At 49.6% G+C, this 18,466-nt stretch overlaps 1 protein-coding gene across 1 annotated transcript in view; it reads left to right on the top strand.

Annotated features, from left to right (window-relative positions):
• Window positions 1-18,466, top strand: part of LOC138249319 (transient receptor potential cation channel subfamily M member 2-like) — a 1,037,937-nt gene that overhangs the window by 248,584 nt on the left and 770,887 nt on the right. Inside the window, exons 9-13 of the mRNA XM_069203278.1 lie at window positions 11,121-11,175; window positions 13,657-13,797; window positions 15,900-15,965; window positions 16,676-17,241; window positions 17,491-18,359. Coding sequence (XP_069059379.1) covers window positions 11,121-11,175; window positions 13,657-13,797; window positions 15,900-15,965; window positions 16,676-17,241; window positions 17,491-18,359 — 1,697 coding nt within the window. The remainder of the gene's footprint in view (window positions 1-11,120; window positions 11,176-13,656; window positions 13,798-15,899; window positions 15,966-16,675; window positions 17,242-17,490; window positions 18,360-18,466) is intronic.

Raw genomic sequence — 18,466 nt, 5'->3', positions numbered from 1 at the left:
ATGAAACCTGTGTCCACCGCTGCGGTCAACAGAGCGGTGTCTCGTCGCTATAGGGCGGCGCCTGGTGATCCGGTGTTTCTCTCCAGACAGCCAACTCCGGAGAGTCTAGTGGTGCAAGCCTCATGCTCATCCAGATCCTCTCCTGGCTCGTTTCCTGGAACACCTGCAGACAGGAAATCAAAAAAGATGGACCATACTTTCATCTTGCAGTATGGCCTTGAAATCATCCAATGCGACTTGCATTCTGGGGCGTTACATCCATGTCCTTATGGAAGAGGCGAAGGGCCACCCTAATTTATCCCAGGAGATGTTGCAGCTGTTGGCGGATGCTCAGGCTGCAGCGACTCAGGTGATCCAGTCGGGATTGGACACTTCAGACTCGGTCTCTAGAGCTATGGGCACGACCATAGTTTCTAGACGACAGTCTTGGCTACGATCATCTGGCTTCTCGTCGGACGTGCAGGCAACACTTCTTGATCTTCCCTTTGATGGAGAGAGGCTCTTCGGCACAAAGGCTCACTCTGCCCTGGAGCGTTTTAAGGAGAGCAGAGCTACTGCAAGATCTTTAGGACTCCAGTCTTCTGCCTCATCCTCCTTTAGAGGTTTTCGGAGATTTAAAGGATTTGGACGTGGCTCTTCCTTTCGTGGAAGATTGCAAGGACCACAGCAATCTGCTTCTACCCTGCCATACAGATCCTTCAGGGGCAGGGGCAGAGTTCGTACGAGAGGAGCCACCTTGCAGCACTCTGCCTCTTCCTCTTCCTCTGGAGGGGTGCAGCAAGGAAAGCAGCCGTAGTCCTCCTCCACTCCCTGTCCACTTGTCCTCCTGGGTCATCGACATTGTGAAGAAGGTGTACGCTCTTCCCTTTCGGGAATTCCCTCCTACCTTCCCACCCTGCCCCTCCTTCTGTTCGGAAGACCATCTTCTCCTATTACAGCAGGAAGTATTATCCCTATTGGCAAAAGGTGCGATAGAGTTGGTTCCTGAGCAAGAGAGGGGTCAGGGTTGTTATTCAAGATACTTCCTGATTCCCAAAAAGGATGGTCGGTTGAGACCGATTTTGGACTTGAGGATTTTGAATTGGTTCCTCAAGCGGGAAAAATTCAAAATGCTGACCCTTTCACAGGTTCTTTTGGCGTTGAACGAAGGAGACTGGATGGTGTCGGTCGATTTGCAGGACGCGTATTTTCATATTCCGATCCTCAAATCGCACAGGAAGTATCTCCGGTTTGTGGTGGGATCGCAGCATTATCAGTTTGCGGTCCTCCCATTTGGTATTACTTCAGCACCTCGAGTCTTTACAAAGGTGATGGCGGTGGTAGCGGCGGAGCCCAGAAGAAGGGGGATAGCTGTGTTTCCCTATCTGGACGATTGGTTGATCAAAGCCAACTCCAGAACTCGTGCGGTGCCATCTCCAGTCGACAACTCAATTGTTGTACGACCTGGGTTTTTCAGTCAATGTACCCAAATCTCACCTGGAGCCCTCTCAACGCCTCCTGTTCATAGGGGCAGTATTGGACACGACATTGAATCGGGCCTTTCCTTCACCCCAGCGGGTCAAGGACATTCAGGCGTTGATTCCAATGTTTCAAAATGGAGCGGTAGTTCCAGTCCTCAAGGTCCTTTGTCTGCTTGGTCTGTTCGCTTCTTGCATACTGTTGGTCACTAATGCACGCTGGCACATGAGGGTTCTTCAGAGGTGCGTCCGCAGGCAGTGGTTTCAGCACAAAGGGGATCTCGAGGACTCGATAAGGATATCCAGAGACACTGCAGTGGATCTTCAATGGTGGGCAGCGGTCAACAACCTGTCTCAAGGAAGGCCGTTCTCGCTACCACCACCAGTGGCCACAGTGGTAACGGATGCTTCCACTCTAGGGTGGGGAGCTCATCTGGGGGACCTGGAGAGCAAGAGCCTTTGGTCTCCAGGGGAACAGATGTTACACATCAATCTGTTGGAGTTGCGGGCAGTACGTCTGGCTCTCAAGGCCCTCCTCCCTTCCATTCACGGTTAGTCAATCCAAGTTCTAACGGACAACACGACTGCGATGTGGTACATAAACAAACAGGGAGACGTGGGGTCGTATCTTCTCTGCAGAGAAGCTCTTCGTCTCTGGTACTGGCTTCAGGAGCACAAGATCTGCTTGGTTGCACATCATTTGGCCGGAGTCCTGAATGTGCGTGCGGACATTCTCAGTCGACGCAGCTCGGTCGACCACGAGTGGCGTCTTCATCCAGATCTGGTTCTGTATATCTTCCAGAAGTGGGGATATCCACAAATAGATCTGTTTGCAACTCAAGAGAATGCGCAGTGCCCGCTGTTTTGCAGCCTCCAGTATCCGGTGCAAGGAGCTTTGGGGGGCGCGTTTCAGATGTCCTGGAAGGGTCAGTTGCTTTACGCGTTTCCCCCCATACCCTTGATTCCTCGAGTTCTCAGGAAGATCTGCCAAGACCGAGCTCAAGTCATCGTAATAGCTCCAGATTGGCCGAGAAGGGTGTGGTATTCGGACCTTCTCCAGCTCTCTCAGTGCCCGCCGCTCCGTCTCCCTTGCAGGGTTGACCTCCTCTCGCAGTCACAGGGGCAGATTCTACACCCCCACCTCCAGAGCCTGCATCTTCATGCCTGGAGATTGAATGGGGCAATCTGAGTTCCTTTTCTCTCCCACCAGATGTGGTGGAAGTTATTTTATCGGCCAGACGACACTCCACCAAGTCAATCTATGCTAATCGTTGGGCTAAATTTGTATGCTGGTGTGGAGAGAACAATTTAGATCCATTAAAAGCTGGTTTATCTGACATTTTGTCATTTGCACTCTATCTGGCACAGAAAGGTTGTGCTATTGCCACAGTCAAAGGTTATTTGTCTGCTCTATCTGCTTTTCTGTGCCTTCCTGATCAACCATCCTTCTTTAAATCTCCTATTGTTTTAAAGTTCCTAAAGGGGCTCACTAATAAGTTTCCACCTACACCATTTGTTATGCCTCAGTGGGACCTTAACTTAGTCTTAATGTTTGAACCTATGCACTCTTGTTCTTTACGGTTGCTAGTATTCAAAACTGTTTTCCTGGTGGCCATAACATCTGCCAGAAGGGTTAGCGAGCTTCAAGCTCTCACTGTAGAACCCCCATACCTTTCTTTCTTTAAGGACAAAGTGGTGTTAAGGACCAAGGCGGCTTTCCTACCGAAGGTTGTTACACCCTTTCACCTGGGGCAGTCGATTACTCTCTCTTCCTTTTACCCTCCACCTCACCCATCCAAGGAGGAAGAGAGGCTCCACCGGCTGGATCCACGAAGAGCACTGAGCGTCTACGTCGCCAGGACGAAAGAGTTCAGACAGGATGAACAGCTCTTCGTTGGATACGTGGGGAAGAGGAAGGGTAGAGCGGTCCACATGAGAACGCTTTCCAGGTGGGTCATTCTATGTATTAAGATCTGCTATTCTTTGGCGAAGAGAGATCCACCTGTGGGGCTTCGCGCCCATTCCACCAGGGCCAAAGCAGCTTCATCGGCTTTGGCTAGAGGTGTTCCTGTGGCTGACATCTGCAGGGCAGCGACCTGGGCATCCCTCCATACTTTTGCCAAACATTACTGTTTGGATTCTGAGGTTAGGGGGGATGGCCATTTTGCTCGCTCGGTGCTGCAGGATTTCTTGGTTTGACCATTTGGGCACCCACCACCGGAGGTTATACTGCTTTGGGACTCTATTCTTTAGGTGAGGAATCCACAGGTAGGTGTATCCATCAGAAGAATAAGTTCTCTTCCAGGGGATCCTCATCGATAGTCATAAACAATGAATATTCCCGCCCTTGTGCGGGGACCCCGGAGCATATATAAAAATACACACATATTATACATGTGTAAAACAGCAATGCAGGCTATAATTATTAACAGGCTAAAATGCTTTATTTCTATGAAGTTTTTTTTAATTTTTTTTTTTTAAATAATTTAAAATTACAATAGAGAATAAATATCTACCCAAGCCCCCAAACTGGGCTTAGGGAAGTAAGCAGCAGTAAACACTAGAGAAAAAGAGAAAAAACTACATTGAAAAACAATGGAGCATTCTTAGCCAGTAGGCTGCATGCAGGTTAACACAGGAGAACCATAAAAACTTTGGCATCGTGCCTTTAAGACCCTGAGCACCTCCAGTATCCCACCATGCCTCAGGGGTGAAGGAAAGGTGACAGTTGGTTCACAGTTAGGTCAGTTCTTTTTTCCGGCTTCTTCTGAGAGGATCCTGGAGCATTGAGCTCTCAGTTTTTCTGAGTTTTTTCTCAGAAAAATACTTTAAAAAGCGTTTTTTCCTGTTTCATTCGACAGATAACATCTTTGTCTGTGTTTGGCAGTTTTTTCCTGACAGAAAAATGCCTTCACTTTTTGTCAAATGCCCTTCTTGTGGGAAGAAGAAGGCCCAGTCAGACCCACACTCTCTTTGTATTGTGTGCCTGCCTCAGAGTCACTGCCCTGACACTTGCAAGCACTGCAAGAATATGTCAAAGAGGACTCTGAAGGACAGAGAGAAGATCAGGCTACATGGGCTTCATGAGAGGCAGAAAACATCATTCTCTTCACTTCCCAGGCAACCAGCAGGCCATTCTCAGGAGAGAATGGCTAGGTCGACGTCAGCAGGTAGGAAAGTACCTGTTTGTTCCCCGTCGACATCGTCGTTGCCACCGTCTCACCGGCATAGATCGCCGTCGACGGCGACCCACCCGACGTCAAAGGAGAAGGCGTTGAGGGAACACCATCGCAGGGGCAGATCTCCGCCGACGGCAGCCCGCCGATCGACGTCGAGCCAGCGCCGGCGTGTCCGGTCGCCGCCAAAGGCCGTTCGCCCCCCGACGTCAAGAGACGCGACGTCGAAATCGCCACGACGGCATGACAGACATCCGCCGTTGACCTCCCACCGCTCCACGTGGAGGCACACGACGGCGAGTAGGTCGAGGTCCAAAGATCGCCGTTCGACGTCGAGACACTCAACGTCGAGACACTCAACATCGAGGCAAGAGCAACCGATGGGGCGCCCTTCGACGTCGACACAGCCGTCAACGTCGACACAGGTTTTACCTGTCCCGCAGGGAGTAGAACATCGCCCTCCGCCAGCAGACAAGGCCGCACCATCTCCCGTGGTCTCCATACCGAGCGACTCATCTCGTTCAAGAGCGGCATCATCTGGGCATGTTTCGCCCATCAACCTATCTCCAAGATGGCTAGAGAGCCTTAACAGACCAGCGGCCTCCCCGGATTCGCAGTATTCGCGAATGTACTCGCCTACTGCCTCCCTTCCAAGAACGCCATCACCGACAGCAAGGGCAGGATGGGCTCGTTCTGTTCCTCGTCAACCAACCTCAAGGCCTGGGCGCTCTGCTATAGCGTCTCGCAGCAGGTCTCGTTCTCAACGGCGATCCAGGTCTCGTTCACGAAGAAGATCACCCTCTTGGTCGTCGTCAGGATCATCTGTCGGGCGTTACTCCCCCACCTTAACAGATTCTCCACCTGCTAGGGTCTCACCGGTGGATGACATTACCACGTTTAATGAGGTGCTGTTAAGGGGAGCGCAGAAATTAAACATAGAGGTTCCAGAGCCATCTACCTCCTCGTCTGTCATCTTTGAGACTCTGCAGCATAGATCAGCGTCAAAAAAGCTACTGCCTCTAGTGCCTGGTTTGTTGCAGCCAACCATGGACACTTTCCTGGCCCCAGCTACGCTCAAATCTGCCCCGGCTAGGATTCTGAAAAAATATAAGGCTCCCGAACAGGACCCTTTGTTCCTAAGAAAGGATCCACCACCGGACTCTGTAATATTGTCCGCAGCCCGAAAAACCCACTCGGTGGCATCATCCTCCACGGTCCCCCCGGATAAAGAGAGCAGGCATCTAGACTCTCTGGGGAGAAAGATGTGCGGTACGGCGGCTTCGGCAATGAAAGTCTCCAGTGCTTCTGCATTCCTGGGCAGGTATGACCGTTCTCTGTGGGACTCCCTCAATAGATTCACAGAGAAATTGCCCAGCGAAGACAGACAAGATTTTCAAGAGATCTTGCAGGAGGGATGCCTGGTATCCAACTAGGTTATCAGTGCGGCGGCAGATGGGGCGGATTTAGCTGCACATGGGTACGCACATGGAATCTGTGCAAGAAGGTCTTCCTGGCTGAGACTGACTGGGTTAAAGCAAGAAGCACAACAGCGCATCCTGAATCTCCCATTCGCCGGGAACTCGCTGTTCGGTACCCATGCAGACGAGGAAATGGCCCGCATGAAGACAGAGGTGGACACCATGAGGGCAGTAGGCCTGGAAAGAAAGAAAGATTTCAGGATAAGGTATAGGCCTTGTGACAGGCGCCCTTTCCAGCAGAGGGTTCAAACCCCTCACTGGTCCCAGAGGCCACAACAACGGTAGGGACGCCCTCTCTTTCAGCGAAGGAACACAAGGGAGCGAGGGTCAAGTAGACCTCAGCAGTCCACACCGAAAGCTCCGGCCAAACAATGAGATCTCGCTTCCCTCGACACTGTACACCACTCCGGTGGGGGGAAGTATTGCAGGCTATCTTCACGAGTGGCACTCTATCACAAGAGACAAATGGGTGCTCAATATTGTCGAAAATGGCTACTCGCTTCTTTTCAAACAGCCTCCACCACACTTGCCACCAGCCAAATGCAATCCATCTCATCTCAGCCTGCTGCGCAAAGAGGCTCTCGCCCTCTTACAAAAGAATGCCATAGAAAGGGTTCCACCTGCGCACAGAGGAAAGGGGGTTTACTCCCGTTATTTTCTGGTGGCGAAAAAGGGCTGAGAGGGCGTTTTCAGACCAGTTCTGGACTTATGGCTGCTGAACAAATACATAAGAAAACAGAAGTTCAGGATGCTAGCGCTTCACCAGATTTTCCCTCAGCTACATCAGGGAGACTGGATGTGCTCCATCGACCTGCAGGATGCATATTTTCACATCCCAATAGCTCCCAACCATCGGAAATTCTTGCGCTTCCAAGTAGCGTCACAGCACTATCAGTTCAGAGTTCTACCATTTGGCCTGAAATCTGCCTCACGCGTCTTCTCGAAATGTATGGCGGTGGTAGCGGCACATCTACGAAAACAAAAGATATTCATCTACCCATACCTAGACGACTGGTTACTGAAGGCGTCTTCTCCGGAGCAGGAGAGAAGCCATCGGGACATTGTGCTCAGGGTTTGCGAGTCTCTAGGTCTTCAAGTCAATTGCCAAAAGTCAACCTTGATTCCAACACAGAACCTTTACTACCTGGGAGCTATAATAAACACAGAACTCCAAAGAGTGTATCCTTCGGAGGAACGACTATCCTCAATAGACAGGAAGTGTCAGGACCTGTTGAAAGCCAACGCGCCTACGGCACGTCAGGTGACATCACTGCTGGGCTCCATGGCATCATGCATTTTCATTGTCCCAAATGCCAGACTGCACATGAGGCCCCTCCAACAGGCATTGGAGAGCAACTGGAGCCAAAGGACAGGTCTCTGGGAGGACAGAGTGCGACTACCGGCAGCGGCACTTCAGTCATTGAAATGGTGGATGCACACACCTCACCTGTCAGCAGGTGCTCCGTTTCACCAGGTAGTTCCATCCGACACTCTGGTAACAGATGCGTCTCTTCAGGGATGGGGGGCTCGTCTGGGTCCCCTTCAAGCTCAGGGCCTGTGGTCAAACAAGGAAAAGCAGTACCACATCAATCTGCAGGAACTCAGAGCGGTCCATCTGGCTCTCAAGTCTTTCACACCATTAATTCAGGGGAAAATTCTCCTAATACAAACGGACAATACAACCACGATGTATTATTTGAACAAACAGGGGGGAACGAGATCACTACCCCTATCTCGATAGTCCCAAACGATATGGCATTGGCTCCTGGCCAGAGGAATGTCATTTACAGCGGTTCACCTGCCAGGGCAACAAAACGTGGAAGCAGATTTCCTGAGCAGACACCTAGAGGACGCACACGATTGGGTCCTACACGGCGAAGTCGTCGAATACATCTTCGCTCAATGGGGTCGACCTCAATTGGATCTCTTCGCAGACGAAGTAAACAAGAAATGCCCAGACTTCGCATCCAGGTTCTACCGTCCGGGATCTCGAGGGAATGCCCTGTTGATCGACTGGTCAGGGATATTTCTCTACGCCTTTCCACCGATTCCCCTCATACCGGCAGTGATCAACAAACTTTACAGATCCAGAACCAGAATGATTCTCATAGCGCCACAATGGCCCCGTCAATTCTGGTACACAGATCTCCTCAACCTATCGGAAAACCCTCACAGGATGCTGCCGTGCAGACCGGATCTTCTGAGCAGAATGGAGGGCAGGATTCTACATCCCAACCTACCCTCTCTGAGCTTAACAGCATGGCTCCTGAATTCCTGCAGTATGGGCACCTAGGGCTCTCACAGGAGTGTATGAACATCTTGAAAGAGTCCAAACGACCTTCCACACGGCGTTCTTACGCTTTTAAGTGGAAGAGATTCTACATATGGTGCTGTCAACAAGGGCACAATCCCATACAGGCTCAGGAGGATGTCATACTGTCCTATTTACTTCATTTGGCAAAGTCCGGTCTGCAGGTATCATCTATTAAGGTACATTTGTCTGCCATTACAGCCTATAGTAAGTCACCCTCTCAGGAATCCTTCTTTACGAAACCTGTAGTTAAGGATTTCTTAGAAGGTTTGAAAAAAGTCTTTCCGCCCATTCGGAGACCATCTCCTCCATGGGAACTGAACATAGTATTGTCAAAACTTATGGGCCCTCCTTTTGAACCTATACACAAGGCCTCTTTACAGCACCTTACGTGGAAGACGGCTTTTTTGGTGGCCATTACTTCGGCGAGGAGGGTCAGCGAAATTCAGGCTTTGTCTTCCAAAGAACCATACACAGTTTTTCACGACAATAGAGTGGTTCTGCGAACTCACCCATCTTTCCTTCCGAAAGTGGTGTCAGAATTCCATATCAATCAGACTATGGGGGTCATTCTGACCCTGGCGGCCGGTGGCCGCCAGGGCCACCGACCACGGGAGCACCGCCAACAGGCTGGCGGTGCTCCCACGAGCATTCTGACCGCGGCGGTTCAGCCGCGGTCAGAAGCGGCAAGTCGGCGGGCTCCCGCCGACTTACCGCTGCTCGGGGGAATCCTTCATGGCGGCGGAGCGCGCTCCGCCGCCATGAGGATTCTGACAGCCCCTACCGCCATCCTGTTCATGCCGGGAAACCCGCCATGAACAGGATGGCGGTAGGGGGTGCCGCGGGGCCCCTGGTGGCCCCTGCCGTGTCCATGCCAATGGCATGGGCACGGCAGGGGCCCCCGTAAGAGGGCCCCGCAAAGTATTTCAGTGTCTGCCTTGCAGACACTGAAATACGCGACGGGTGCAACTGCACCCGTCGCACCCCTGCAGCTACGCCGGCTCAATTCTGAGCCGGCGTCCTCGTTGCAGGGGCATTTCCTCTGGGCCGGCGGGCGCTCTTTTGGAGAGCGCCCGCCGGCCCAGAGGAAATGTCTGAATGGCCGCCGCGGTCTTTTGACCGCGGTGCGGTCATTTGGCGGCGGTACTATGGCGGACGGCCTCCGCCGTCCGCCATAGTCAGAATCACCCCCTATATCTTTACCGACTTTCTTTCCCAATCCGGACACTCCGGCAGAGAAAGCATTGCACTCCTTAGACTTGAAAAGAGTGCTGAAATTTTATTTGGATAAAACAAAAGCGATTAGACATTCCAACCGCTTATTTGTAAATTATGGTCATTTGAGGACAGGAGAGGCAGCATCTAAACGAACTATATCAAGATGGATAGTTTCTTGTATTGTTAATACTTACCAGCTGGCTAATAAACAATTACTAGCTAGGCCTAAAGCGCATTCCACAAGGGGAAAAGCGGCTACTGCTGCCCTCCTTAACAATGTTCCAATATCTGAGATTTGTAAGGCTGCTACATGGAAGTCTGTACATACGTTTACTAGACATTACTGTTTGGACTCAGATGCAAGAGCGGATGCCCAAGTGGGGCAGGCCTCTCTGAGAAGTTTATTTGCATAATACGTATCTATTCCTGCACTTCTATTAGACAGTCCGCAGAGTTTAGGGATGGGCTTGCTAATCTATTCAATGTTTATGACTATTGATGAGGATCCCCTGGAAGAGAAGGATAAGTTACTTACCTGTAAATCCTAGTTCTCTTCCAGGGGTATCCTCATCAAAGTCATAAACAACCCACCCTCCTCCCCGGACTCACGTCTCCTAGAAGTGCAGGACAGATTGTCTTTCGAATCAGTTACACAGATTGTCACCGTAAAAAAGTACTGACCTAACTGTGAACCAACTGTCACCTTTCCTTCACCCCTTAGGCATGGTGGGATACTGGAGGTGCTCAGGGTCTTAAAGGCACGGTGCCAAAGTTTTTATGGTTCTCCTGTGTTAACCTGCATGCAGCCTATTGGCTAAGAATGCTCCATTGTTTTTCAATGTAGTTTTTTCTCTTTTTCTCTAGTGTTTACTGCTGCTTACTTCCCTAAGCCCAGTTTTGGGGGCTTGGGTAGATATTTATTCTCTATTGTAATTTTATAATAATAAAAAAAAAAAAAAAAAAAACTTCATAGAAATAAAGCATTTTGTCCTGTTTATAATTATAGCCTGCATTGCTGTTTTACACATGTATAATATGTGTGTATTTTTATATATGCTCCGGGGTCCCCGCACAAGGGCGGGAATATTCAATGTTTATGACTTTGATGAGGATACCCTTGGAAGAGAACTAGGATTTACAGGTAAGTAACTTATCCTTACTTACCTTCGGTAATGCTTTTTCTGGTGGATACAGTAACTACCTGTGGATTCCTCACGGTCCCACCCACCTCCCCGTTGCCTGACTGGTCAAACCGAGAACTCCTTGGGTGCGCATCCTTGGTCTTGTATTTATGTATATAGCTGATTCATGTATATAGTGGTGATAACTGTTTATACATTTCCTTTGCAAATTAAGATAGTTCAAGAAGACATTTTGGACTTGGTTTATATATGCATATATATTTCTCTCTTGTATTGAGCATTCATTACTGTTATTTATAATGTCTTTATAATAAACGTTCTATTTTCATTCATTCTAGATGAATATGTAGTCTTTAGGTTTAACCTGTTCGCCTCTATGGCACGTAAAAAATGGTGATAACTGACGTCTGCCCGTCGACGAGGGCTCCTTATTGCCTGGATGACGTCATACGGCGTCGCGTGAAGTCAGGCGATTGTGACGTCATCGTCGACGTGCAGAGCTAGAAGAAATTTCCGTTGAAGCTGGCACGAGGGGAGAATTCTTTAGGTGAGGAATCCACAGGTAGTTACTGTATCCACCAGAAAAAGCGTTACGGGAGGTAAGTAACTTATTCTTCTTTTTTCAAAGAAAAAGCACTGACTGGACAATCATTTATTGAGTGTTAGTATTGCGTGCCAGCGAACCATGATTATTAGCCCACACCTCTTCCCCTGAGTAGGCCTTGGACTGCTCTGATTCGCTACCCTAAAAGAGTCAAGTGCTACATTGGGGTGCTTGGTTCACAGTAAGGGAAAATCGTAGACCTATACTTGCAGAGACCCCACATCCTGCAACCTAATAACCCAGTTTCTTACATAGTGTTTTTTTCCACTGATCCTACCTTCTCCCACCCCTGGCACTCACTCACATTTCCTACCAGAGCCACTCCTTCTCCACACCATTGGAACTCACACACCTGATACCTGTCATATCCTGCCTCATCCCCTCTCCCTGACCCCTACAATTCTGTCCACAATGATCTCTACACCCATCAATACCTCTTCCAGTCCTGCAATGCCTTTGAACTGTCATCCCAAAAAACTATCACTGCACACGTTGCCTGTATCTGCTACTATAGTTATTGGTTTATTGTGGAATCGTTTCAGATAGGGGCAGCTGTAAGTCAGTTTCTGTATATCTTGTAACATCGCATCTAGAGATTGAGACAACCGAAGAAGAATACTGTACAGCCTCCCTTATAGTACAATATAACACACATAGTGCAGTAATAACTGAAGGTAACCCTTTGAAGGATTACCAGTGATCCTCACCCACTTATCATGGCATGCTTCATCATTGGTAACCTTACTCCATCCTGGTAAGATAAAAACACCAGTAGCTGCTTTACCTCTTTTGAGGGAGTTCTTTATAAGAGTCTGCTGTAAGTGGAGAGAGATCCAAGTGATTAAAATTGCCTCTAGGTAAATCCAAAGAAATGCTTTTTTATTCAGTGTACCTGTTGGAAATTGGGCTATTTAGTTGTGTGGCCAGCACAAGTACTAGTTCCTCAGTTGTCCTCAGCGGGAACCAAACACCACAATGTAGCGCCTGACTCTTACACGGTAGCGAGACGGAGCAGCCTAAGGCCTACTCAAGGGAGGTGGTGTGTGGGCTAGTAGTCAACAATCACTGGCACGCAATATAACACTCAATAAATGATTGTCCAGTAAGTGCATTTTCTTTAAAAAAGAAGTACATTTTTTGCATGCACACTACTAAGTACTATACAGTAATATAAAAATATACATTGGCAGATGGAACATACCTTAGATTACTTTGTATAATCCCTGGTGACCCCCTAGAAGGGTCACCCAAACATATTACATTAATGCTAACAGTCATTATGCAATCACAAGATATAGGGCATGAATCATTAGCATAATAGTTATAATAATAATGTAGTGTTCAAACAAATGCTGTTGTCATGGAAAACCATTTAAAACATGTAGAAGAAATAGACTTGTGTTTGTGCATTTCTTTCTATTCTTGGCATTAGACTATAATGGTCAGAACAACACCAGAGGGTACCACCATGAAAGTACCATATTGAAAAGGCATTGTAGTGTGAACATATATCTAGCTTCTAGAGGGCATAACCACATGAAATAGCATTACAGTATAACTATATTAAAAAGCATTATAATGTAACCGTGCGATCTTCCCCTTGAGGGCACAGTGCATTTCACACTTTAAAGCCTCCCAGACCTTCTAAAATGTTATCACACACAGGGCCCCTGGAGAATGAACCACCCCCAGCTGTAGAACAAGAATTCCAGCTATTGGAGAGCTTTAAAATGGCCAGTAAAACCAGGGCTAGTGATGATTCTAGGGGCTCCCTAACTTAGGGTGGGGACCCAGAAGATATTGTGGCCAGAAAGAGAATGTTGGGCTGAACATTTTGGCTGTAGTTTCATTTGTCTGAAACTAAAGCACCCACCTTGTGGTAGTTATGGGGAGCATTGAGTGTAGGAGACTGGCCCTCTATGTAGTGTGCAAAAGCTAGGCACAATGTGCAGGGGGTCCAGGCTTGTTTGAGCATTTAGGCCAATCTTGGAGAAGTGCAAAGCAGTTGTTGTACTCACAGTACCAATCATGTAACCCACACATTCGAAGGACTAACTCAAGACCAATTTCTAAAAATACTTCAGATTTATATATAAATTTTAAGACCAAGATTATCAAAATTGGTTAAGTACTTTTGGAGATATGAATTTTTGAAGTTTAAAGAAAATAGTCTTCCTGTGCGTAATTACGCACCATGGAATCAATGGAAAGTCACCTTTAAAAATACATATAAAATCGTACAGTTGAGTTACCAAGTTCTCCTTTTGCAGGTTGGTCAAGGTCGGCAGTGGGCACACTGTGCCAGCTGGAGAAGTTCGGGGGGCTTCCAGTTCTGGAAGTGGCAGCTGGGAAAAAACTCTAGAGCTGGTGCACAGCCACTGCGGGGGACCACCTGGAAAAGCACTGTACAGGTAAGTTTGGAGGTGGTTCCTTGGGGTCCCCTTGGAGTGTCGAGGTCGCAAGAGGTGAGGGACCCTTAGGGCACAGAAGGTTCTTTGTTGCAGGGCACAGGGCGGCCGGGTGCAAAGCGAATTGGTGATCCAGGAGCTGTGCACAAAGATGCCCTTTGGTTCTAGAGGTAAGTCTCTTTAGGTGTTGCGTGCAGGACAACGGGGGCCCTCTGGCGGGAGGTCCGGGGTGTTCCGTAAGTCCCTCGACTGGGGCTTCCTGCTGGTCCTTTTTCAGCCCTGGGCGAGCTGGTTTTCCTGGTGTCAGACGTCAGCTGACCAGTACCCAAGGTATTGGTATGGTACAGCCACTGGAGGGCGCAGTGCCACTAAACTTGGTACACTTGCAGCATTTGTCCTTGGGATCATAGTTGTTTTGTCGTGTCCGGCTGCGACTTCCGGTTCGGGAGTTAGCGGCCGGTCAGTGAAGTGACCCTCTTTGGGTTGCAGGTTCTTTGGTTGTTGCATAGTGGTACCTCGACTCTGGAGGAGTTCTTGGGCGATTGGTGGAGCCTGGAGGTCCTCTGGGTTTCATGAGGTCAGTCCAGTTGTCTAGCAGCTCCTCTGCAGTGATTGTCAAATCCTGGGTACAGCAGGCAGGGTTGGGTGCCTTTTCTTTGTGCAGCAGGTCCACAGTTCTCTTGCCTTGGATCGTCTTTGTGCTGGTCTTCTTTGTGTCCTTTGAATCTGACTTCTTGGAATAGGGGTGCCCACTAAGTACTGAATTTAGTGGGTGTTTTAGGGTGTACCTGGTAGTGCCCAATGGGTCACCCACCTTGGATTGGATACACCCAATATGGTTACCACTTCTTGTGGGAAGGGTCACTTCTTAAAACCTGAAAGGCTATTTTCATCCCATCTAAGATGGAGAAAATGAAATGGAGTGTCCACTTCTTAGGCAACACCTTAGGGGTGGTGCATGCTAGGTGAGGCCATTCCTCCTATCCTCTATGTAGTTGCCCGCCTTTGCTCCCGCCAAAAGTGGGGGTTTGCAAAGGTGCTGACCATCTGCTGGTAGCAGCTGTCCTGGGGGTCGAGTTTCAAAGGCGGTAAGCCCTTTGAAGCTCACCGCCAGGGCAGTGCCCATTCCTGAGGGAGGGGGTGTTAGCTCCTTCACCCAGGAAGGGCATTGTTTTACAAACCAGAGAGGCAGGACTCTCCCCCAAGGTTTGTATATTGGGTGTCTGGAGGTGGCAGGCTGGATAGAACCAGTCAGCAACCATGCCAGTGTAGTTAGCTTTTGCAGGGGGCACCTCTGAGGTGACCTCTGTGTACATTTAGGGATAAATCCAATACTGGTTCCAGTTTGGATATATCATTCTGAGTTGTTTGATACCAAGCAACCCAGGGTTCAGAGTGGCCATCATGTAGCTGGGAAACTCATGTTGACCATTGTCCAGGACATGTATTAAATTGGCTGCTCTGTTCACTCACTGTGTCCCAGATTTGGCAAGGACACAGTGGGGGGAAATTGCTCATGCAGCTATGTCCTCATATGTAATATGGAGCACCCTGCCATAGGGCTGTAGGGCCTGCCAAAGGGGTATCTTACCCATAGTAAATGCAGTGTATGGTGGACAGGGCACACAAGCAGTGTGCCATGTCGAGTTGGTGTTTTAGGTTTGTACCAGGACACTCAACCCGCAATGGCAGTACTGGGTGCATGTGGATGCATGGCTCTGGAGGGTGGCACAATCAGTGCTGCTGCCCTCAGAGGCCTACCCCTAGTACCCCATGAACCTAGGTACATAGGTACCCACTTACTAGGGACGTTTAGTGGTAGTTAAGGGTGTATCCAATTGTGCCAATGCATCACAACAATTTATGGGAAAGAGCTATGGCCCAGGGAACCTGATTAGCAGGGGCCCTTGGCAGTACAACTTCTAGGCTACATCAAACATCAGGCAAAAAGTGGGGGCTAACCATGCCAAAATGAGGCCTTTTCTCAAACTGGGGGCACAGGTGAAGCAAGCAGGCATTTGACCAGCACATCAGGCAGCTCACACGATGGCGGTTTCTCCGGGTGCCACAGCAATCCTCTGATAATGTGCTCTTTGTGGAACCAGTGTCAGGGAGCAGCAGGGCAACAAGCAGAACAGCAGTCCATTTGACTCCTTTAAGCAGCATAGCAGGTAAGAGGCAGCAGGGCAACAACCATTCCAGATGAGTCTTTTAAGCAGTACTGCACTCTTTCCGACAAAGGTTCAGTTCCAGCTCCAAAAGTGCTGTCAGGGAGACCAGATCCTCGGGGCCTGCGCACGTTTCCAACATGTCCACCACTAGACAGCTCCAAAACTCTGATAGAAATATCACAGATCCTGAGAGAGTCCACATGGGGGAAAAGGGGATTAGGTAGGGAACAGCTGGGAAGGAGACCTGTAGGAAGCAAAAGGTTAAACAACACAATATCAAGATATTATCACATTGACTTTCACTAGACTATGGTTCTAAGCGTTCTCATACTGTAATCATGGATAACCTAAAAAGTGAATATAACTAGACCTCAAGAACTCTGGGTACCTGGAAAAAATCAAGAATGGTTAATACAATGTTTCATATGAGCTTTTCATGAAATGTCACATACTGTCTAGGAATACAAGAACCTTGTACAATAATGTTTCTGATGGATACACCTACCTGTGGATTCCTCACCTAAAGAATTCTCCCCCTCGCGCCAGCCTCAACGGAAATTTCTTCTAGCTCTGCATGTCGACGATGACGTCACAATCGCCCGACTCCACGCGACGCCGTATGACGTCATCCAGGCAATAAGAAGCCCTCGTCGACGTGCAGACGTCAGTTGCCTTTTTTCCGTGCCTCCGAGTAACGTTTTTTCTTCGAGGCTAACAGGGAGCTACAGTTGCGTATCTGTGGTTACAGTGTCGCAGCCAAGAAAATCTGGTTTTAAGCCTTGTAACCAGTGCGGGGGTCGAATGTCGGTTACTGACCCCCATGAGAATTGTCTCTGGTGCCTTAGTTCCGACCATGAGGTCGAGTCATGCGGGTCCTGCCAGCCCATGAACCCTAAGGCGCTTAAGGAAAGGGAGGCAAAATTATTCCTGGCCCGTTCCAAGAAGAAGATGGAAAGGCGTCATCGGAGAGAGTCCTCTTCGAGGACTCATCATCGCCAAGGAGACTCCTGGCGCTGTCACGACTTCCCGCGCCGAACAAGTAGAGGGCGGTCCAGGTCCAGATCGGCATCTCCGTTAGCTCGGCGCCATCCGACGTGGGAGATTAGCCCGACCGTCACTCCTCCGCCTCCTGGAACTCCGACTTCACCTGGGACGGTATTTGAGGTAGAGCCTCTTCAGAGGCTGGCGGGTTCTCCTGAGCAGGAGTTGCCTGGCCCATCATCAGCTTCAATGCCGGCGCCGGCACAGCAACAATATCCGGCTTTCCCGGCGCCGGGTACGGATCCTGCGGCATTTTTTAATGCCATGTTCAAAATTTTTTCCACCATGGCGCCTGGTGGAGGACATGCAGGTCCGTCGGGCCCTTTGGCCTTTAATTTGGGTGTTCCGGCTTCTTACAAGCCAACACCCTTCATTCCATTTTTGTCTTCTGGAGCCGAAGCGGCGCCAATGCCCTTGACATCACCCAGGAGGCCTGTGGCACCTGCTATGGCGCCAGTATATTAGCCTCGGATCCAGTCCACAGTCAAGGTTCCTGTGGAGCCGGAGGGTCCGGCGTCGGATGGATCCGAGGCTCGGCACTGGCGAAGATCTTCGGCGTCGGCCAACGCCTTATCGACGCCGGGTCTCGAGTCTAGACTCCGGTCCAGACTTCTGGCTTTGCGCCTTCTGGAGGAAGAAGAGTATAACAGGCAACACCTGGAAGAAGGCGAAATCTTGGAGCCTTTGGGTGATTTTCAAGGGCTGGACACTGCGAGTGGTATCGATACTTCCCCTGAATGGGATTTGGCTTCCCCTGGGGAGTATACTGAGGAGGCTGCATCTTTTCATGCAGTGATAAGGAAGGCTGCAGACTTTTTAGATCTTCCTCTTCCGACTGCTGAGGTGAAAAGTAACCTTTTGACAGAAGTGCTACATCCAGCTTCTGTGGCAGCAGAGCCTCTCTTGCCTTTCAATGAGGCTCTCCTGGACCCCATCAAGGACATTTGGAGGAAACCTGTGTCTTCTTCAGCTGTCAACAGGGCGGTAGCACAACGCTATCGGGCGGCTCCAGGTGACCCTGTCTTCCTCTCCAAGCACCCAACACCGGAGAGCTTAGTTGTTCAGGCTTCCTGCTCTTCCCGGTCCTCTCCTGGCTCGTTCCCCGGGACCCCTGCGGACAGGGAGTCAAAGAAAATGGACCATGCTGCAAAGAAGGCTTTTTCATCTTGTAGTATGGCCTTGAAGTCAACCAATGCAACCTGCATTTTGGGACGTTATATTCATGCCCTTATGGAGGAAGCAAAAGGCCATCCGAACTTGTCGCAGGAAGTGTTGCAATTGCTGGCGGACGCTCAGGCGGCGGCCACCCAGGTGATCCAGTCTGGGTTAGACACTTCGGACTCTGTGGCAAGGGTATGGGCACATCCATAGTATCGAGACGTCCGGCTTGGCTGCGCTCATCAGGCTTTTCAACGGATGCGCAGGCGACTCTCCTGGATCTGCCTTTTGATGATGAAAAA

This window comes from Pleurodeles waltl, chromosome 8, assembly GCF_031143425.1.
Source record: "Pleurodeles waltl isolate 20211129_DDA chromosome 8, aPleWal1.hap1.20221129, whole genome shotgun sequence".
NCBI lineage: Eukaryota > Metazoa > Chordata > Amphibia > Caudata > Salamandridae > Pleurodeles > Pleurodeles waltl.
This window is presented reverse-complemented; position numbering and strand designations above follow the sequence as displayed.